At 46.9% G+C, this 22,847-nt stretch overlaps 1 protein-coding gene across 5 annotated transcripts in view; it reads right to left on the minus strand.

Annotated features, from left to right (window-relative positions):
- Rgs6 (regulator of G protein signaling 6) overlaps positions 1–22,847 on the minus strand; it is a 513,656-nt gene that overhangs the window by 101,171 nt on the left and 389,638 nt on the right. For all 5 annotated transcript variants that reach the window (XM_041658039.1, XM_041658042.1, XM_041658043.1 and 2 more), the window contains exons 4-5: positions 3,554–3,604; positions 163–269 (exon numbers count right to left, since the gene is read on the minus strand). In XM_041658039.1, coding sequence (XP_041513973.1) covers positions 163–269; positions 3,554–3,604 — 158 coding nt within the window. The remainder of the gene's footprint in view (positions 1–162; positions 270–3,553; positions 3,605–22,847) is intronic.

Below are 22,847 nucleotides of genomic sequence, written 5' to 3' on the forward strand. Positions count from 1 at the left end.
AAGTGGGCCACCCACTGGCTAAGTTAACACATCTCTTAGTTTTCCCAGTACTTTAGGGGGACATTTGGTCTTTTAAATATGCCTAGTTGTTCTAGATGGTTCTAGAGTGAGGTCACATGGTGATGAGCAGAAGGGTTCTTCAGGAGGAGCCAGCAGGCCTACCTGGAAACGGTAAAAGGTGCCATCGTCTTTCATGGTGAGAACGTGGTCTGAGATTGGGAAGATGTAGCCCTGGGCAGCAATAAGGCTTCCCAGGTGTATTGCTTCAACTGGAAGGAGAGAAGAGGAGGAAGCAGGTCATTCAGCTAAAATAAGCACTGGGAGAGCAGAACCTGACCCGAGGTCACATGCCATCCCTCTAGATGATGGTACTGAGGATCTCTTCCCCTGCTGATGATGGTAGCAACGGGAGGATGCTGACCTGCGAGAAGAACCATTGCGCATCTGGCCTCCTCTGAGAACTTAACAACACCTAACCACCCATTCCCCGCAGTCTTCCCAAATAAAGTCAGAGCCACAGCATGGCATAGACCAAGCAGGACCTAAAGCAGCAAGGCATGTCACACAGTCCTTAGCGGGGACTCAGGCAGAGATGGCAGCCCTGAGAACCTACATAGTTCTCATGTCTCTGATCCTCGGCACTGAGGGTACTGTTTCGTGGTCCAGAGGCTTTAGAATCTCCTTATGACACAGCTGTTCCTCCCATGAGAAGAGTGCATCTCCTGTGATGGACTAGGGCAAGACCTCCCTGTCCCAGGAGATTACAGCGAGGATGACGGGGTGGGCGGTGTCACAGAAACATGAATATTTCTGCCAGAATCAACATGCTGCCTCCTTCTCTCAGCCCCAGCCATACACAGGCTTCCATTAGTAGTTAAGATTTTACCTTCTCCTGAGAGAAGCCCATACAGAAAGGGGAGGGTGGGTCCTAGATTCTCCTATGTCCAGTTTTATAAACGGTGCCTTTTAAAGTCATTTGTCTTATCTGTACCTGCGAGCTTCACAACACTGATTACAACCTAAGTGCTTTGCTTCCTAAGAATCACCAAGTCCCCTTGGAAGTAGTATCCAAAGTGGGTGGACTCGAAATAGATGATGTTTTATTTTACCTGTTTTCTGATGACCGGTTTGCATTTACAATTCTATAGGTCTGTCCCTATATATCCACGTAGAATTTGTTTCAGGGTCCCCATGAAGATCAAAATATTTGGGTGTTCCAAGTCTTGATATCAAATGACTTCGTGTATAACCTGCACACACCCTCCTGCAAGCTTCAAGCTAGGTTACTTTGATGCCTCACACAGTCTGAACGCTATGCAAATGGCTGTTATACTGCCATGCTTAGGGAATAACAAACCTCTATATGTTGAGCACAGACATATTTTTGTATCAAATATTTTCAATCCAATGTTAGTTGACTTTGAGGATAAAGCTCTGAATACACGGAAGTCTAACTGTATGTTTTAAGAACCAGGAGCCAGGTGTGATGGCACTGGTTTACAAGCCCTGCACCCAGGAGGCTAAGGCTGGTGAACTGAGCAATCAAGGCCAGTTTGGGCTACATAGGGAAACCAACTAGGCAACCAACCAACCAACCACCCAACCGGCCAACTAAAACCCTAACACAAACAACAGACAGGATGCCAGGTCCAGCGAGAAGGAAAGCTTGATCATTTGCCCTTCCCCGTGCAAGGTGGAAGAGGAAGATCCCGAAAGCAGGCAATGCTGCACTGCTGGCGCTGGAGCTAAACTCTTCCTTAGAAAAGCTTTTACTTCGCCAAGAGGGAACAGAGAAAAGACAGGGGGACCGACACTGGACTTCCATTGAACTTGCTGGCTTCCCAGGCTGTGGTTCATGGCTCTGTCTTCTGGCAAATTGTTTTAGCTTCTCCTTCCAGGCTAATTCTCAGAAGCCCAAACCCATCCCAACATCTTGCTGTCCCCCTCAAGGTATCAGAGAAGGGGAGACCTTCATAGATGTGACCTCCACCAGTCTGGACCTGCCACAGGAGTTTTTCACGCCGCAGGAGTCTCATTTACATTAGCTGGGTTATAGTTCTCAGAACATTAGTAATAATGAGAATAATGAATTCGATGGGTACTTTAGAACGGCTAGGAAGCGCTCTTAGCTAATTCTACCATGAGAAATGACTTTAAGTTAGCATGGCCAAAAGGAAGCAGTGACTTCAGATGAATGTCACCCAACCGCTGGTCACACAGGCAATCAGAAGTCCAGGTTTTCTAATGGAAACACCAAGACTTGGAGCCCTGGCCTTCAAGGGAAATTCTTAGCTCACAAGAAAAAAAGAAGCATAGGTGCTTTTTCTTGTGAACTAAGAACTTCACTCAAATTAAGAAGTTTTGTTAGCTGGCAGAGTGGCCATTGATCCAGGACCTGAAAAAGGCCAGGGTCACTTCCCAAAATCACCTGCTCTGCAGGGGCTCCTGTTTCCAACAACGTCACTGAACTGAATTATCTGAAACTGTATTGCTGTACACTCAGCTGCAGATTGGCAATGCCAGGTTAAAATGCAAGCCTGAGCTGGCTTACTGATTCCAGCAAATAATTACAATCATAAACCCAGCATCTAGTAGGTACACTTGATACAAATTCTCAGAAAGCATGTGGTCAGGGGCCACTTAACTTGTGGTATCTTTATCCCCTAAGGGTGACCATTAGGAACATCAGAGCAGAGGGCTGGGTTTATGCAGCTCAGTGGTAGAAAGCTTGCCCAGTAGGAACAAGGTCCTGGGATCGCTCAGCACTAATGTGAACCCCACAGTAGATCTGTTACGGGTATTTATAACTATGATCCTTGAGTATTAATAACACCAGTTAAGCCAGACAGATGAATGTGTGCTACATGCTAAGGGTGAAAATAAACAACCCAATGATAAACTCACAGCACACTGATAAAAATCAACTTAAGCTGTCTAGAAGTTTCTCTTTTTTTTTCAGGAGTGCCCTCCCCCGTTTCCCAATGAGATGGTGAAAACACATTGTCCTGCTTATTTCCTGGTGGAGGGACAGCTGTGGAAACTGCCTTCGTTGGTCAAGGTTTTGCTGTTTTTTTTTTTTTTCTGGTAGACTTTGCCTAATTGAAATACACAATTAGAGTAGGGGGGAAAATCGCTTCTTCACTTCTCGCAGAAGCAGGAAACAGAAGGCATTTTAGCAAATAATTAAACATCTTAATTGTGGATCAGGCAATCTAATTTTAAGAGCTGCTTCTAGAAGGCTGTTCTGTGACAGGGCTACAACTTATCTTTAATTGCTGCGGCTAACGAGAATTCATCTCGTTTCGCATGCTATTGTGGGGAGCTCTTTGGCGTTCTCAATAGCGGCTCATTTCCTCAAAGGGTGATTTCCACGTGATGATAGACATTCAGTGGAGAAAATAAATGACTTCTATCTGCAAATACAATGATCCCGCATCCTGGAATCCACGGCGATAAGCCTTCTTTTCAAGACTGTATAGGCCCGCTGGGGAAGTGGCCTATGGCATGCGTGCCAAGACCAGGGGAGGCAAAGGCAAGGTCAGGGGTCAAGTACCTGGGTCCTCAATGGAAAGGTTCTTCATAAGCCACTGCACAACGTCCGTACCTGCAATGACAAAGCCATTTCAGTCGAAGATCTCATGGGTAGCAGGAGAGGCATCTTTACCGGAGTCCTAAGCCCAGCAGCACACAGCTTGGGAGCTGGGTAATACAGCCATTCCCCATGCTAACCAGCCCTTCCCATCCACCAGGACATGGCCACAGTTAGGATTTAGTAGTTGCCTCGTTCTTTAATGGAGACAGGCTTTTGTGCATCCCAGGCTGGCCTCGAATTTTCTATATAGCTGAGGATGCTGAGGGCCCAGTCCTGTACCGCCACGCCTGGTTATTCAGTGCAGGGCATCAAACGCGCGACTCCATGCATACTAGGCAAGCCCTGTACCAGTCAAGCCGCACTCCTAGCCTATAGCTCAATTCTCTCATGAGAATAAAAACAAAACAAAAAACAATGCCACCATCAAAACCAAAACAAAAAAACCAACCAACCAAATAAACAAACCAAAAACCAAACCCACTTCTGACGCTTCAGTTACAATGGAATTTCCGGGAGCATCTGCCAGGAACTTCCTGAGGACACAGATTTCAATGGCTTCCCCAAGGCAGGCCAGGGCAGCCTTAGCCTGCCTGTTCTCAGAATATTTCTTTTCCAGCACCATGCCCTTCCTGACAGTGCTAATCAACTCAGGTGACCTCAGAGGTTCTTAGAAACTTGTTCTTGGGCTGGAGAGATGGCTCAGAGGTTGAGAGCACTGGCTGCTATTTCAGAAGTCCTGAGTTCAATTCCCAGGAACTGCATATGGCTCACAACCATCTGTAATGAGATCTGGTGCCCTCTTCTGGCATGTGGGCACTGTATATATAATAAATAATTTTTTTCCAATAATTTACATAGAGCAAGCTGTGCTCGAACCCGGGACCTCGGGAACAGCGGTCGGCGCTCTTAGCCTCTGAGCCACCTGTGCGGCTGCTTAATAAATAAATTTTTAAAAAAAGAAAAAAAAAGAAACTTGTTCTTTTCTGGCATGAGTCCATTCTGAACCAACAGACCTCTGAGGCTGTAGACTACATCTGGGTCATCGCTGACAGTTCCTTCTTTTTCCTTTGGCCTCAGCTCGCCTTAAATTTCCAGGCTTTCCCAAAGTTGGCTGTAGACTGAACAGTGCTAACCATATGTGGGTAGAATGACCTGCACCGGCCTGTGAAAGCCTCCTCCTCCTCCACAGACACTTCCTTCCCTTATTTACCTGGGAAACTGAGTGGAGCAGAGACACAATATGGAAGGGGCCATGAATCCCACCATGAAAATTTAATGACTATTTAGATCCCTCGTGAGAGGTCTTACCTGTGTGCAGAATAAACCCAGTTTCTTCTAGCCAGAATGTTTCAGGTAAGTCACACTTGAACAGAAATTTGACCAACCCTTACTTCTTCCTGCTGGTTTTAGTTTTATCTCCTGATGACAGAAAAGTGAACCTGAACCCAGATCTCATCTCCCTGACCCCATCCCTTCAGACTTTGGGCAGTCCTTCCATAAGCCACCAGTGTCACCATTCCCAGTGTGACATACCTGGAGCCATTCCATAGCTTAGCCTGGAGTGCCTCACCATTGGCCAAAGCCTTCTGAACAAACTCTCTTTTACTGTCTGCCTTTAAAAAGATGGGTGGGCAGTGGTGGTGCACGCCTTTAATCCCAGCACTCGGGAGGCAGAGGCAGGCTGATCTCTGTGAGTTTAAGGCCAGCCTAGTCTACAACAGCTAGTTCCAGAACAGGCTCCAAAGCTACAGAGAAACCCCTGAATCGAAAAAAAACAACAATAACAAAGAGCAACTAGAACCCAGGTTCCAAGAGCAGCATAGCTCACATGGGAATGTGTAGGGAGTGGAGGAATCCCCCAGAGAATGAAGTGAGGAGGGCCTGAGTGAATACGTATTGTTGACATGGGCATAGGTATCTCAAGGACCCTAGTGTCGCAACCCTGCGAATCTGGCAAAGCCTCCTCCCTGGTGGGGTTCAGAAGCATAGCAAAACCTTCCTTGGTTGGGGGAGGGGTAGTTCAAGTGCAAACAATTGATCAGTGTGCACAGGAGCTAGCAACTTTCTTCCTTCTAGGTGCTATAGCCTGAGACATCACCCCACAGAACCTCCTACCAAGCTTAGCCATCCCTACTCCCTGTGCTATACACAACAAACACACAGAGGGTGTGGGTTGCCAGGGTAGACAGTGTGGCCCCATCAGAGTGCACACCCCACCTGGCCCAGCTTTTCTGCACTTGTGTTCATGTATCTGTCCCCTTTTCATTCCTTTGCCTCCCTAGTCAGGGTTTCAGGACCCAAGCCTCAAGTTATGTAATGGAAGGACAAGAGCCCAGTTATCTCCAAGAGTCAAAACATCTGATCAAGCCCACAGTCGCTGGTACAGACCTCTAAACAGGGCTTCATCGTCTCTTGTGGAATGTTTGATGGAAAATAGGCTTGAAAGGAGCAACATTTCCAGAACTGAGTCAAGAATGGGTCTGAAGCCTTGGTGTCTCTCTGTCTCTCTCTCTGCCTCTCTCTCTGTCTCTCTCTCCCTCTCTCTCTCCCTCTCTCTCTCCCTCTCTCTCCCTGTCTCTCCGTCTCTGTGTCTCTGTCTCTGTCTCTCTCTCTCTCTCTCTCTCTCTCTCTCTCTCTCTCTCTCTCTCTCTGTGTGTGTGTGTGTGTGTGTGTGTGTGTGTGTGTGTCTGTTAATCTAGTCCCTGACTGGGTTCCCAGCCAGGCGAATGAGATCCAGCAAAGGAATTTACTGAGGTACCGTTTTCTTGGGAATCAAAATTTTTAGACACTTGACCCCTGACTGGAAGTAAGACCTCTGCTCTCTGGAAAGTTTGGACATTTGGTCTCTGTGTGGCTCTATGGAAGAGTTGAGAAAGTGCAGCGTAACGGCCAGGGGCCTACGCTCCTCCTCCGGGTCTTGGCCCACGGGCCAACCCTCATTGACAATGCCATTTCCTCACTCTTCAGCCTCCAAGCAAGACTCAGAAGGCTCCTGCTGTTGCTTCCGGACCACATCCGTGAGCTGAAATTGGATGTGAGAACACTCTGGCCCATTCACATCCTTTGAGAGGGAGTCCATTTGTACAGCAGTGCATGTGCGCATGCGCGTGAGTGCGTGCTCATTTCCCCCAAATTACAGAAGTTCTGCATTTGTCCTAGGAAATGCAGAACAAAGCAGACATCAAATAAGAACTGTAATCCCAAATTGGGGGTGGGGGAGAGACACTAACCTGTTCCCCCCCCTTCCCCTTAAAGAAAAATAGTTCTTTTCTGTGGGTTGCCTGGAAACTGCAAGGCTTCCAGTATCACCAGGCTCTCCCGGGGGCCTGAGGATTATCTTTCCGCTGCCGAGCTTGCTCAGCCATTATTTATCACCTGCCAAGATTGATTGCTCACCCTGGGACAATGACAGCCCTTCCTTTCCCCTGTTAATTACTGTCATCATTAATATCCATGTCACTAATTAGTATTCATTGGCATTGAAACTCCTTCCTTGCTATCCTACCCACCACCGCCCCTAGCCACCCTGCACCATTGTCTGGATTTCTGCCCCACTTGGCACTCAGTTCCTGGCTCAGTTATTCTATGGCTCCACCATGCCCTGGGTGCATGCACCTAGCTAAAGAATCACAGTGAAGCACTTTCCGTGTAAGGAAGATAAAGTCACAAAAGTCCCCTTTCCTTCTCCCCCTAACACTTTGGGGACCACAGAGCTGGGTTTTGTGTTATAGTACAGTGGCCATGCCATGTGGGGACTGTTAAGGTGCTATTCCTGGCCATCCTGGGCAGGGACACTTTATCAGCTGTGCCATCACTGCCCTGGGTCCCTCACACACAGTGGGTACCATATTGTGGCGTATAGCAAACGTTTTGGAAGATGCTCAGGGATAGGTGGACACTCCTACAAGCTTCTAAGGTCAGATCCACAAGTGGCCTACTTCCGTTTTGGGGCAGGAAGTGAACCACTGTGGTTCTGCCCCAGAGCAAGCAGGGAAGGCAAATAATGTCATAATATTATGAAAGTGTCCCAGATAGACATGCTGGAGCCAGACAGCAGGAGCAAGCATTTTCTTTCTCATTTTTGTCTTTCCTCTCACTCCACCAACCCCAGAGACCCTCCTTTCCTTCCTCGTACACAAAGAAGTTGAAGAAGAGTCTTTTCTGCTCTATCAGAAAATAATCACGGCCTTTTGTTTCCACAGTTGAATCTGAGATGTTATATTAGTCAAGATGCCTTGTGGGGACTTAATGACTGATAACAGCCCACAGCATAATACAGGCAGCACAGTTACCCTCTATTCCCGAGATCCCAAAACACTGGCCTGGAAGCTGTCTTTCTGAGGCCAACTGCATGTGTGTTTGTCTCTGTATGTGTTCCGTATGTGTTTGTGTGAGTTCACATACGAGTGTTTTCACATGTATTTGTATATCAGAGATGAACGCCAGCATCTTCTTCAGGGACTCTCCACCTTGTGATAGGGATTTTCTCTGTCTGTTTATCTGTCTGTCTGGCTTTGTGGCTTTTTGAGACAGGGTTTCTCTGTGTAGCCCTGATTGCCGTGAAACTCACTCTGTAGACCACCAGGCTGACCTTGAACTCAGAGATCTACCTGACTCTGCCTCCCGAATGCTGGGATTAAAGGTGTGCAAAGATAGGGTCTCTTACTGAACCTGGGCTCGTCTATTCAACTAAACTGGCTGGTTGGTTGGCTGGCTGTCCAGTAAGCCACAGGGATCCACCTGGGTCTGTTTTCTCTGTGCAGGAACTATAGGAACACAACCATACCTAGCTTTTAAGTGAACTCTAGCTTCTAGGTGGGTCCTGGATATCTGAACTCAGATCCTTATGCTTGTGTGACAAACACTTTAGCAACTGAGCCATCTCCCCAGTCCACTGAAACTAATTTTTTTTTTTTTGGATTTTTTTGAGACAGGGTTTCTCCATAGTTTTTAATTTTGTTTTTTGGTTCCTGTCCTGGAATAACTCTTGTAGACCAGGCTGGCCTCGAACTCACAGAGATCCGCCTGCTTCTGCCTCCCGAGTGCTGGGATTAAAGGCGTGCGCCACCACCGCCCGCCTTATGAAACTAACTTATTAACTCACAATACAGGAACACACATGGACCACAGCAGAGGGGACCCACGTACCTCCCACTGCATATGTACTGTCATCTGGATTTTAGCATGTGTTTATCAGCAGTTACATTCTGGGCTTCAAGTGTTCTAGTACACCTTTCTATACTATATCTTTTACATACAAATATATTTATATGTAATATAAATGTAATATAAACATATTTATATGTGAGCAGGCATCTGAGATGAATATAAAATTCCTCTAACAAGAAAGTCCATGAACCATGGCTCATTCATGGAATAATATTTATTGAAAAACTAGTATGTTGAGTGGAAAAAGCACATCAAGAAGAGTCTATATGGTGAAATAATATTTTTTACAGCAGAAAAATACTCCCATTTTTATTAATTACGCAATATATAAGTGCATACAGAAATGAAAAAGAACAGTTCTGGACATAATTTAAGTTGATAACTTTAGGTTATCCTGGGCAGAGGAGAAGCATCCAATTATTATTTCATCGCTGAACTATTTGAAGTTCACAGAACGTTTTAGATGCCTTGCAAAGAAAGACATTTCATTTTCAAGAACAGAGAGGCAATGTGCGTCAATGTGGTGGTGCACATCTTTAATCCCAGCACTTGGGAGGCAGAGGCAGGCGGATCTCTGTGAGTTCAAGGCTAACCTGGTCTTCAGAGTGAATTCCAGGGCAGCCAGGGCTACACAGAGCAAACCCTGTCTCAAAAAAACGTAAATAAATAAATAAATCTGGCCTCTCAGATCAAAGTAGAGAGAGTAAGAGGGACTCCAAGCAGCTTCTCCTGTCCTGAGAATTTTTGTTTTCTTGGAAGCAAACAGTGGTGACAAAGGCAGGTGTCTCAGGGCTGGGTACTGTTGTGCTGATGTTTCGTCTTAGGTAGCCTGGCTGGTCTGGAAGTGATTAAGTAGCAAGGATGACTAACTTCTGCCTCTGCCTCCCAAGGACTGAGATTCCTGATACCTTCACACCCAGCCAAAGCAATGCTGGGGGTCAAACCCAGGCCTTCAGAGATTCTAGGTGAGCATCCTACCAACTAAGCTACTTCCCCAGTCCCAGTTTTGTCTCAAAGGGTTGGCAGAGGGGGGCTCAGTCATGATGCTGGACCACTACCCTTGAACTTGCTACACACTCTGGCCATCTGTGGTCCCTGGAACTGCAACTGGAATTCTATAGACACCTTGGAGATGTTCACTGAAGTCCTATATCAGGAGCAGAAACCCACATTGCCTCTTTATGTTTCCTTATGTGCTTGGTAGAGGAAGACTCGGTGACCTCTCATGCTTAGTCCCCATGCTGCGTGCACACTCGGTAAATACAAACGAGATTTGAGTAAACCCCAGTATCTAAGGGGGTCCTGTTTCTGGTTTAGAGGAGGATCGTACAAAATCGTGGATTGTGTTTTAGGGAATTTGATTAGGACACTGCCACTCAGACATGAGAACCCAAGGAGATCTTAGTGTGAGCTACCCTCCTCCGTCTTCCCCAGGTACTGGATCAGTTGCCATCCATGCAAAGTGGACAGAGACGAATCCATGCAGATTGATGGTCATCTGCAGATTGCAAGTTTCCAGAAACCTGGTAAATTGTATACTGTGGTACTGACACCTGAAGTCTTTGGTAAAATCATTTCAACCATCACCGTTTCTCTTGAGGAAACGGTTTTAAGATCCCAAGGAAAGGTGCTATGGTTTCTGCCACAGCCAAGTCTAACTGAGTTTACCTTACACCTCCATCCATCCCAGGAGTCCATCCACCCGTGTTGTTATGTACCTGCTTAGGGTCTCTGTGTGTCACAGGGAGGCTGGCTCTCCACCACTTCCCAGGTGGGTGGCAATGCTGTGACAGGCAGTGGCATTTCCCAAGTTCTGTTCTAGAACAAGCATTTGTTCCTATTATTGTGTATAATATCGACAAAAATACTGTCATTATAATAACCATTTAAAAGATCGGTCCCAGAGAAGCTTAAGGTCACATATTAGTAATTTTTGTGCTCAGAGCTACAAACCAGGCGTTCTCATACCAAATTTCTTCCCCCTTCACATTCTGACTGTATTAGAGGTGACTATCATCTCCAGTAGTTGTAAGAAAAAATATGTGGGAAATTGATATTCTATATTGAACTTTTCACTGAAGCAGAGGAATCAATTTAATGGTTGTTGCTATTATCAACTATTAAGCTAATTTTTTTTTTGGTCAGCTCACCTTCCGACTCTGCTTTTGAAAACTTACTCATTTGAATCTTAATAAATATTTCTTGAATAGTTCCTATAGTCTGAGTTGTACAATAGTACTTGCTATAGAATTTCGTGGTGTGATTTAGTGTCTCCATTGATCAGATGAATAGACAGGCTATGCAGGGCATCTTTACAGTTGTAGGACTTCCTTTTGTGCCTTCATTTTACAAAAGAAAGCCTGTCACGCCGGAAGCGGAAGGTTAAATGAAGAAGAAATGTTAAACCAGGCATTGTGAGTAGCTAGCTGGCAGTGGGAAGGACATAGGATCAAGGAAGAGTGTGAGGAAAAGCTTAATGCCATTGTGATTGTCAAATAGTGGTAGTTTGGTCACCGGTTCGCTGAGGAAAGTCATAACGAATTGAACAGTCACTTAACAAGCAGATGGAGCAAAACGGCACAGGGATGATAAAGATAGACAGAATTGTCATCAGCTCATATTTTATCACCTATACTGGACCCACCCAACATCCTGATACCTGCATCCACTTCCATGAGGTATTCCCCTGGTACACGCTCTGCTGAAGGTTTACTTCCTATAAGGACACACAAATCCCACTATCTCAAGGACTACCCTAATTTCCTGATTTAACTACTTATACTAATAATAGCTGTGTTTCCTAATGAGATCACATTCCGAGGTTCTGGGGGAAGATGCAATTTAACTCCTAGCCTTTGATGAGCATCAGCACCTACAGAGAGGGACTCCGTTATGCTGTTCTGTTCCTGGCACACAGTGAGCAGAGCACCTGGCGTGGAGGTGGGGTTTAACAAGCGTTCATTCACCAGTAGTTATATTCAAATATGCATCATATACTACATAATCACCCCCACACACATGCTCATTACAAGTTCAATTGAACATTTTTTTCCCCTTTGGTGGGCTTTTTACAACTTCATCCCAAGGGCTGGAGAAAGAGGGAAGAAGGGATAGAAGGACAGAGGAAGGGATGGGTAGAGATAGGAAGGGAGAGAGGAAAGAAGGAAGGGAAACAGGAAGAAGAAAGGAGAGATCAATGTAGACACCAGCCAACACCAGCATCTTATGCAAGCACTTTTGGAATGCTGCTGCTTCTGATGAACTCTTTTGGGCTTCTGGTCTATGGCCATGGGTTTCTCAAAGAGCATCCCAGCCCTTACGAGAAGAAATCTCAACAGGTGAACACTTTACAAAGTGTTAGCATTTCAAAGCCATCTTTTCAGCACTTGTGTGCTGACTGTCACATCAGAGAGTTCTGAGAGGTGAATGAAGGTCAAGAGGGGAAGACAGGTCTCCAGCCTTCTGCCTCTGGATACTGTCCACCCCCAAGCCTGTCCCCTGTCTTCCACCTTCCAGTCAGCGCTAAATTACTTCTCGTCTGTAATGAGTGCTACCGTACTGTCAAGTTCCTCACAGGAAATCTTCCAGTTATCAGACTTAGTTTGGATCATGTTGGAGGAATTTAACTCAGACACGGAATTATGATTTTGGACTCTTGATCTGAAAACCTCTTGCCATACGCAAGGTCTATCGGGACCACCTCTCTCGGGTCCTAAAAAACTGCTTGCTGGCCTCTAGGAAGCCTTTGACAACCATAATTCTCAAGAACCCAGTGATCGCACAGCAGCCAAGACAATGGACCATGGGGAAGCCCTGGGCAAGCGCTCTCCTCATTGCCCCACCCAGCCAGCTCGGACTCTGAAATTTAAAGCTTCCCTGTGTGTTATGAAAAATAACAGGGGCAGGAGACCAGGCAAGGTTATTACCAACCCATAAATCAGCCAGGAGGCGCTGAGGGTTGTGGTGAGGTGCCTGAGATGGGCTCTCCTGGTTTGTTATCTCACCCGGAGCCCCCACAATTGATTCATAACCTCATAACCCTCCCGCGCCCGAATCCCAAGTCTTATATCTAATTGTCAGCAGCTGGGTACATGATTTGCAAGAGGATGCGGGCAGCAGCAGACATGGGGGCGGAGGAGAGATTAGTTTTGTCAATCAAAAGCATCCAGGGTGAGACTGAGAACGTGAGGGATTTAGCTCCACAATCGGCTTATTAAAGGCAAGACTGGATGTGGCCACTTTGATTAGGCCCCGGGAAATGGAGGCTCGGCTCGCAGCCACGGTGGGAGGAGCCACAGTTCCCTAGGGTGGCTGCTGTTGACTGCCTTCCACTAAAAAGGAGAGAGGAGAAACAAATAAGCAGGGTCAGTCAGTCAGTGCTCTGAGAAAGAACTGACCTAATGCTCGGCGTCCAGGCGCGCTCATCAGAGAGTTCCATCGATGTTCGCAGGCGTGGGGAGCTTCGCTTGGAATGCCGGGAGGGTAGCCGGTTCGAGGAAGGGAGCCATGGGTAGATGGGTGACTGATAGTCTTGGGGTCTTATTGTCTTCCCATTGCCTACTGGTCACTTCGCACGTGCAAATTTAAATCCGAAATGTGATTCGTGCACATTTTACATTTTAATTGTTCCTGGAGGCTAAAGTTTTTCTGAGGAGATGAGGGGGATGGGAAGATAAACGGGAGTGGGGGGATCAGTCCCTAGGCAGCACTTAGTCACCCCCACTCTGATTAGCCACTCACCGCCTCATTATTAAAGAAACAGAGCTGGTAGCCTTCCCCTGCATGTCACGTGTCAAGTCGTTCTAAGGCTCGAGGTCATTCTCCTGGCATTGTCATCTTGTCCTGTCTCATTCACACAGAAGAGCTGGCCCTTCTCAAGCCAGCCCAGCATGCTCTCTTCTGGGATAAGACCCACTCTCAGATCCATTTCCGGTTATTGAGACAAAACACGGGAAGGGGCGTTAGCGCTCCTCTCGAACCTCACTGTCGCCAAGCCCTCAGCCCCTCCCCTGAAACCACCAGGATGTCAGTGGATATGAATCTGGGTTCCTGTCCCCACCAGCTCTGTGACCCTTGGGGAATCTGCCTGTTGGTCTCCGGTTTTAGCTTTTGTCTGAGAGGTAGAGCCGGGAAATGGCCGAGCTTGTTTCTTTGGCCGGCACAGTTAATGTCTGACAGAAAGTGACTTCACTGTTGCCCTCAGGACCACTATCACTCACTAAACTATTTTCATCTATTTACCCGGAAGGATGCCTGAGGCGCTCCACGCCCCTCCCCCAACCATGCTTGCAATGATGAACATTCCAGGGCTCCATCCTAAAGGCATGGGTGCCCTAGGACATTGCAAGGGTTATCATGGGAGTCCTTCTGGGGTGCTATGAGGCCACAGACATGGCAATTCCTAGTTTGAGCTGACCCAATCAGAAAGAATGACTCACTTAGGATCAACAGGAAACAATGAGGAAGTAGGTTAGATGTAGAGCCAAGGACTCCCACACAGTAGCCGGAAGTGGCCCACACTTCACATTTATGTGCTCAGGTTGGGGTGTGTTTAGAGCCAGTCCTATGACAGGGAAAGGAGGGAAAGTCGCCAGTATGGTCTGGTCCTCTGTATGTAAAGCACTATGTGAGCCCGCAGAGCAGAGATCCACAGAGAACAGAAAGAAAAGTGAATGTCAGAAACTAGAGGGATAAGGCAGAGGCAGTGGGATGCTCAGGATCCAGGAGCTGGAAGCCAGTCTGGGCAACACAGCAAGACCCCACCTCCAACAAATAAACAAATAGCAACAAACTAGCAAGCTGGAGGAGAACCATCATGGTTAGCTTCAGGCAATCTTCTGTTTGCCCAACAGTAAGATGTGACCGTCTCCTCTGTCCCATTCCTCGGTTCGACCTTCTGACCTCTCCAGTATACCGTCATGGACCTTCCTGTAGCCCCTGCCTATATCTGGGAGCTGATTCATCATGGCTCAGTCTCTGGCTCAGTCTCTTAAATTGGAGGCCATGACCCAGGTGCAGAGGGGACAGGCATGAGAAATTGAGAACAGGAAAAGGTTTCTGGGTGTGCAATGGCCAAACATGACTTCAGAAGCAACATGCCATGAATCTTGGGTATTCCTGCCAGCCCTTACCCATGCTGCATTGCATAAGGTCACTGCAGTCTTGGTTTTGAACATACACACATTTTGCACGGCATGTACCTTCATGCCACACAAACCCAGCAAAGGCCCGAGAAAACTCAGCTCGGATCCAAGGCTATTGTATTGCATATTTTTACTGTACATACAATGTTTTCTGCTTTTACAGAAACATAATGGCTTCATTATGGAAACAAAGGCTTTTTAATACTTTCTATTGTCATCTCTCAGTATGCAGCATCAAACCAGCCTGTCTTGGGGTTTTATTGTGTTGGAATGTTTGCCTTTAAAAATGGTTGTTTGAGCTTCTGACTTGAGTTTCATTTTTTAAAAAAGTAAAATGAATTTGGCTTGTGATTAGACAGAAACTTCGAAGTTTCTCTCCACCATGACGTAGCTACAGTCCAGCCACATTGCACACCTCCTTACCCCGCTCCTGGATCCCCAGGCCCCAAAAGCTGTGTCTCTCAACATTTTGGTATGGGATGAAGGCCAGTTTTGGAGGACTTGTGAAAGAAATCAAGCAAGTCCCTTGAAACCAAGAGAGCTTTTAGACTACATGAGCCAGACTTTCTCAGTGGCATCATGCTTTCTAGGTCACCTTTCCAGTCCCCCAACCATGGGGACCACAAGAGGAAGAGAGGCAAGGTCTCTTCACCCCCCCTTTTTTTTTTAAATAAAACTTATTTATTATGTATACAGTATTCTCAGTATTATGTCTGCATGTATGCCTGCAGGCCAGAAGAGGGCACCAGATCTCATTACAGATGGTTGTGAGCCACCATGCAGTTGCTGGGAATTGAACTCAGGACCTTTGGAAGAGCAGGCAATTCTCTTAACTGCTGAGCCATCTCTACAGCCCTCTCTTCACCCTTTCAGTCTCTTGCTCTAGTCCCCCCATCTCCGTGAGAGTTCAGGCTCCCTCCTTAGCTGCGCCTGAAATACCCACATATATGAATCATCCTTTTTTTGTTAACATACATGGTCACACACACACTCACAAGCATTCAAGCACACCCGCACACATGCATATAGTATCCATTGCTCATACACATGTGTGGGTGCCTCTGCACTAGGTCCCCACCCCTCAAATCCTGAAGGATGACAAAAATTAGCTCAGGCTGAGGAGATAGTTTGAGGAAAGAATGCTTAATTTAAATCTGCTATCATCAGATATCAGTGTTATGCAGTGCTTAACTGTTCCCAGATTACTTCTTAGAAGTAATATGGTTTACTTGCTTATAAGAACGGGGAGAAGGGGATGGGTCTAAGCAGAAGGAGGGTAGAGGATGGCCTGAGCAAGTTGCAGTCATTTCCCGGATACCCAGCATGGCCTTTCTTTCCAGCTGCTGGGTGATTTGAGCCCTCTGTGGTTAAGAGGTGGTCTTAGAGATGAGGTGGGAAGGCGGGAGAAAAAGAAAAAGCTCGCAACTCTCACCAAATGGCATGCTTCGTAGAAAGTATTGTCAGGTAATGCTGGCTGGGTCCCTGAACCCCATAGCCGGGACAGTACATGAAACAGTGAGGGGCAAGTGTCGCTGGAGAAGCGGCCTGTGTTACAGCAACAACAGGGGGGATATGGTGTCAAGAGAGGGAAGGGTGGAACCCAGAAAGTGTGGTTCCTATGGAAGAGGGTGACCAGAGAGAACTGAAGGATTACAGTCAGGCTTGGACCACCTAGTGAAGAAACAATATGAATTCTGGTTCCCCCATTCTTATCTTCTGGTATCATTTTAGAGAGACCAATGGAGACAGTCCAACACACAAGAGAGGGGAGGAGGCATTTGCTTCCCAGATGGATCTGTCAACTGGTCTTCGGGAGACTTTTGCTATTAAGCACACGTAGGTTCTACAAGACAGGGTACTGCTCTCAAGTCCTGGTTACTAACTGCCAGACTGACCCATCATCACATCTACCAGGGGACGGGGAGCTCATGAGAGCATCCACACGCATCACCGTCTCTCGTGATTGTCACAGGACACCTGACACCTCGCTTGAAGATGCTCTCATTTTAGGGCCAATGAAACCATTTTGCTTTCATACATGAACATTTATCAATGTGCTCAGGATTGTCCTTAGGGCTGAGTGATGAGGCTGATGTAGTTCATCCTCCAAAGGAGGGGTGCCAGCGAACATCCTACACAGAGACAACACAGCGCAAGGAGGAAGGTAAAATGGGGTGGTGGATGGGAGAGTGACTGGGGGCTTCTGGGGATTGGGTGTTGAGGGAACTGACATTTACAGAGACCTGAGCCCAGGGAGGGCGTGCCTGTGTGACTCTATAGAGGAAGGAACAACATTCTCACACAGTAACGAGCTCCATCTACCCAGGGACCAGGAGGCACGCTGGGTTGGCTAACTGGAGCCTGGAGAGCCAGACTAAACCAAGAGCCACAAGGACATGACTGCATCACCTGGTCCAGTTGGGCTTTTAGAGCCATAGGCATCGCTGCAAAGCTACAAATGGGAGAGTCTTAGTTATAGTCTCCAAAGATGACCTCAGCTGCTCTGTGGAGAAACCTCTTGAGGCAGAAGGAGAGGCAGCAGAATGGTGAAGAGTCTTCCCTAGAGGGTTAGAAACATCAAACACTGGGAGCGAGGCCTCCCATGGTAGCGAAATGCAGAATAGCTGTGTGGTAGTAGGGCCGCATTGAGGTGGTGCTGTCTTGGGCGCCAAACTTCTGGTCCACTGCAAGTGGCTTGGCCTGTGGTTAGAAGGGGGTCCCAGCAACTACGGTATCCTCATTTAACTAACAGGATGAACAGGAAGGAGCCTGAGATCAGTGAGATGGGCCCGTAGGTTGTGGGAGAAACCTGGGTTTAGGGATGGATGTCTATGTGAGTCTGAGATCTACAATGGTCTCTTATACGGAGATGGCTGGGGAACCACTGGACACGTGAGCTTTTCGGGGAGAGAGAAGGCTACAGGCGTTGCTTAGGAGTTGCTGGTGTGTTGGAATGGACCTTAAGCTCCTAAGCAGTGAGTCTGGGTAAGGTCACCTTTAGGGGTCAGGAGAGAGGGCAGGGGCCTTCGGAGGGCAGCGGCCTTCGGAGGGCAGCAGCACAGATGGTCTGGGCGCCTAAGCCATCCATTCTCAGTTTGAAAACCTTCGGTCTCCAGAAAGGGCCTTAGCATACATCCAGCCCTCTTCTGTGGCTTAACCTGTGACTATGGAGAGGAATAAAAGTCAGCGAAACAACAGAAGCATCTGCCAGGCCCTCTCGGTGCCTGTCGCACTCCATCCCTCATTCCTGTCTCGGTTCAGGGGAAAATCTGCACTTCCTACCATCTGACAGCTCAGCCCCATGACCAAGCCGAACAGACAGCTGAGTATTTCTGTGTTCTCTTCAGACTTAAAACAGCTTTGAATTTGCTTTCTGGCATTTCTGTAATTAAAACACAGCAGACTCCCTAAAGCACTCTGGCAATGGGGCTGATGGCCCATGGCAATCCCCTGCAGTGAGGACACCGCTTCCCAGTGGACACAGTCAGGAAGGGAGCGCAAGCTCCAGATTCCATTGTGTGGTCAAGACTAGTAGGGTAACATCATCAGAGCCAGCCGTCTTCCTGACCAACCCTCTGTTCACGCTGAGTACTCCAGATCAAGAAAAAAATGGCTTTTGTTCAGAGAACACACAAGGAGCATTCTTAGATGGGGAGGCCCTGTAACTAGGCAAAGGATGAATCAGTCTAAAAATCATCTCAAGTTTACTCTCCCAGTTCCATTTTCTCAGCACCACTCCTGCCCCAGGGCAGGTTCCTGGATTAGATTGCTGGGTGATTAGCTAACAAAATTGCTAGAGCTGGTAAAGGGAATACCTCAGGGTCCAAATAAGAGTGGGGGTGAAGTGGGCTGAAGAAGCCTGGGGAGGACAGCTGCTCGTACTGATATTTTGTTTGTGTTTTAACAAATAAAGCTTGCTCAAAGATCAGAGTGCAGGGCCAAGTCACTAGAGGCCAGGGAGTGGTAGCACACACTTTTAATCCCAGGACAGGGAGACAGAGGCAGAGGGATCTCTGTTAGTTCAAGGCCACCCTGGTCTTGAACTGAATCTGTCTAAAAGAAAAATCGCTCACACAAAGGTGATCCCAGCCCCCGGGATCCCACGTCTTTAAGTCTTTAATCCCAGCTCTAAGGAGGTGGAGACAGGAGTGATATGGCTGGGCGGAGAGACGAGTATGAGACAAGAGACAGTAGCTCAGTGCAGTCTGAGGATCACCCCTGCAATCTGAGACAATCTGAGGACAGGATTGCCCCTTTGGTCTCAGCATTGGTAGAGGTCAAAGGTCTCTGGCCGCACTGCTCTGATCCTTCAGCTTTCTTCCCCTAATATCTGACTCAGGGTTTTATTTATTAAGACCAATTAGAATTCGTGCTACAGCTGCTGTGATCAGAGTTCACAGTTTGCAACAAAATAACACAAAGTAGCTAAGTCTATTGTTCACCCTTCCTGGTTTGCCTGCAATGGTGGGGAGGGTCTTTTTAAGGAGAGGTAGCCCTGACTCCTCCTATTACCCTTCTACTGAGGCCATATTTCATTACATCCAAGAAATCATGATGAATGGATAGAGTTCGTTGGTCCAAATCAGCATCCTGCACTTGGTGTTGCTAATAATGGCTGGATTTTCTTAGGGACAGTGATTTGGTTGTTTCTTAGGGTCACTTCTTAAAGTAGCTACTTTGACTGGCACACTCTGTGTGATTGATCATTATTTACATTTATGTAAATAATGTATGTAAAGAATGGGAGCCAGCTGGGTAGTGGTGGCACAGGCTTTTAATCCCAGCACTCGATCTCTGCAGCCTGAACAACAGAAGTGAGTTCCAGGACAGCCAGGGCTACACAGAGAAACCCTGCTTTGAAAAACAAAACAAAACAAAACAAAACTCCTCTCCCCACCCCCCAAAAAAGAGTGGGAACCAGCATATAGTGCCATTTTGAACTAATGGAGACTAGAACTTGCTTTGTTGGTAGCCCATTCCATCCAGTGTGATTCTTCTGGGGCATCACTGTGGAATCCGATCACAGCTCTGAAACAACGGCAGAAACCAGAGGAGTCGTGAGGGTCTACTGTTCAGCTCACAGGCAGAGATCAAGGCTGGTGACTGATCTACACAAGACAGAATTCTTGTCCATCCTTTTAGTAGTTGTCTCATATATATCTCTATGGCTTTTGTCTGTCCCTTACATAGAATAGCTGACCGGAGCCGCAGACTTGTAATTTATTAAGAATACAGTTGTGCTTGGTTTTGAGCAGCAGGGATTAGATCCATCTGAATGGTCCACACAAACAAAATAATGGCAAAAGTAGCAGTGGGTTAAACAAAATTAATGTATATTTGGTAAACAAAGCCTGGAGGGGGCCGCATGGGTCATGAAGGATCCACACTGCCGTGTTCCTCTTTCATCAACTAGTGGTTGACTGCCATCCCCAGGGTCACTTCGTGGTTCAAAATGGACATTGAAAACATCACACTCCAGATTTTGATAGGGAAGGAGGAAGAGAGGGGAGGAAGAAGAAAAGAAGGGAAGAAGGAAGGAAGGATGAATGGACAGAAGGGAAGAAAGGAGAAAGAGGGGAAAAGACAGACAGAGAGGCAAAGGGTGACCTTCCAGGTCTTCCTCCCTTTATGTATGTTTCCTGAAAGCCCTATAGTCGACTTCTAATTGTGACAGACAGAATAATGGCTCTCAAGAAGTCCAATCCCTGCAATCACAAATGTGTTACTTTATATAGCAAAAAGGGTTTGCAGGTGTGAGTAAGGACCTCAAGAGAGAGCGATCATACAGGTCACCGAATATAATCAGAGAAGTCTAGTTCTTCCATCAGATAGAGGGGGAGGCAGGGCAGCAAAATCACAAAACCTCCAGACAGAGGACCAGGTCTAGAGACACAGCCAGACTCTGCCTTCCAGAAAAGTCAAATAAATTCCCATTGTTTTAAGTTAGTGACAACTAAGATACAAGTCTCTGGCCTGGACTTAGTCAGTAGATCACACCTAGGTACAGGGATGCTGGGAAAATCTTTTAGCTGAGGCAACAATGCCATCAGCCAAACACTGAGCTTTCTTGGCACCCAGAAGGAAAGGGAAAATGGCTTCTGGGGCTGCTACATGAACTGAAGAATCTTTACATTCAGGAAACAGAAAAATATTATTTTTAAAAAACTATTTATTTACTTATTATATATACAATATTCTGTCTGCATGTATGCCTGAGGGCCAGAAGAGAGCACCAGACCTCATTACAGATGGTTGTAAGCCACCATGTGGTTGCTGGGAATTGAACTCAGGACCTTTGGAAGAGCAAGCAATGATCTTAACCACTGATCCATCTCTTCAGCCCCAGAAAAATATTCTTAAAACAGGACTGGGACCTAAGCAGTTGGCACTCACACGAAAACTTTGGAAAGTTTTTCAACAAGAGATTTAAAAAGATTCAAACAATTTCTTTGGCAGAACACTTCCATTCTTTCAAAACTGCAGCACACGTCACTAATCAGCTACGGATGCCGGGAGGGCTGGCTGAGCCCAGCTGGGACGTTTGGAGACTACAACAGAGCTCCGAATTTGAGAGAGCTTATTCTGCCTCTTTGACTCAGTGGAATCTGAGGTCTGATACCCAGGGTTCGTTCATTAGGGAGAGATGTCAGGAAAAAGCATTTGGTTGATCATAGATACTCAACAGAGGTTGTTTTTTTGTTTGTTTGTTTGCTTTTGTTTTTCTTTTGTTATGTTGTACTGAAGATACAGCACAGCCCATAAAGTTCTTGCCAAATAAGCCTGAAAATCTGAGTTCAACCCCCAGAACTCAGGCATGGTAGCATATGCTTGTCATCCCAGTATTGGGGAGGTGGAGACCGATGATCCCAAGGCTCTCTGGGTAGTCCAGTTTACCCTACTCCATGAATTTCAGGTTCTAATGAAGGACTTTCCTCAAAAAAAGCAAAGTGGACAGCTCCTGAGAGACACTCCATGTTGACTTCTGGCCTCCACGTTCATGCACACACTTATGTACCCATGTGAATGCACAGTCTCACACAGAGCTTTTTATGAATGAATGAAGGGGTGAATGAGCAGCCGGATAAGCATGTGAACTTAGCAGGTTCCAACAAGGTTTTATCCATCCATTCAGCACAAGAACATTCTGCTTTCTGTCATGCATGTATGTGTGCTGTACCCAGTGGGCTCACAACCAGTGGAAGACACGCCCACAAGTCAGCAATGACCCTTGAGCACAATGCGTGTATTTGTGGGGATTCCTGGGGCCGTGGACCCGACCCCTACATTAGACTTGCGGATGGCTCTTGCTTGAGCTGAGTCCTAGAGAACCCATTGGCATTAGTTAGGTAAGGAAGGTGGCATTCCGGGATGAGCCACAAAATCCTGAGACACAGAGTCAGTAAACACACAGGGCTTAGTGTTTTCTAGGCACCATTCCAAAAACTTCACATACAGTAACTCACACATAGCCACCTGGAGAAACAGGTATTGTCATTATTCCCATCGGTAAAGATGAAGAAAGTGAGGTAGAGAGGTCAGGTCAGTTGCCTAAGGTCACATGGTCTGAGGTAAATGGCAAACCTACTAGGATCAGAGCCAGTACTTGGAATGAGTCATTTTGTATGGCTCAGAGATGGCCTGGGTAATAGCAAAGGGTACCACAGAGCAGATGAACACGGCTGGAAGGCTATAGGAACCACAAAAGAATTCTAGAAATCGTATTGGTGCTGTCTTCTTCCTTGTCCATGATCTTTCTAGTTGTCTTTTCTCTGTTTTCTGGACTATCCTTGCCCATCTACAAAGAGGGGTTGCCAGTTCCCCACTGCCTAGAAGAGGGAAGCAGTGTCTGCTAAACCTACCACACGTTTTCCAGCAATGCCTGAGGATAGACCATGCTGAAACCAGCCAAGCAGAGTGGGGGCCTCCTGTGCATCAAATGGGAT

The sequence above is a fragment of the Microtus oregoni genome, unplaced genomic scaffold (assembly GCF_018167655.1).
Source record: "Microtus oregoni isolate MIOR12 unplaced genomic scaffold, Mior012 000009F_ref0000495, whole genome shotgun sequence".
Taxonomy (NCBI): domain Eukaryota; kingdom Metazoa; phylum Chordata; class Mammalia; order Rodentia; family Cricetidae; genus Microtus; species Microtus oregoni.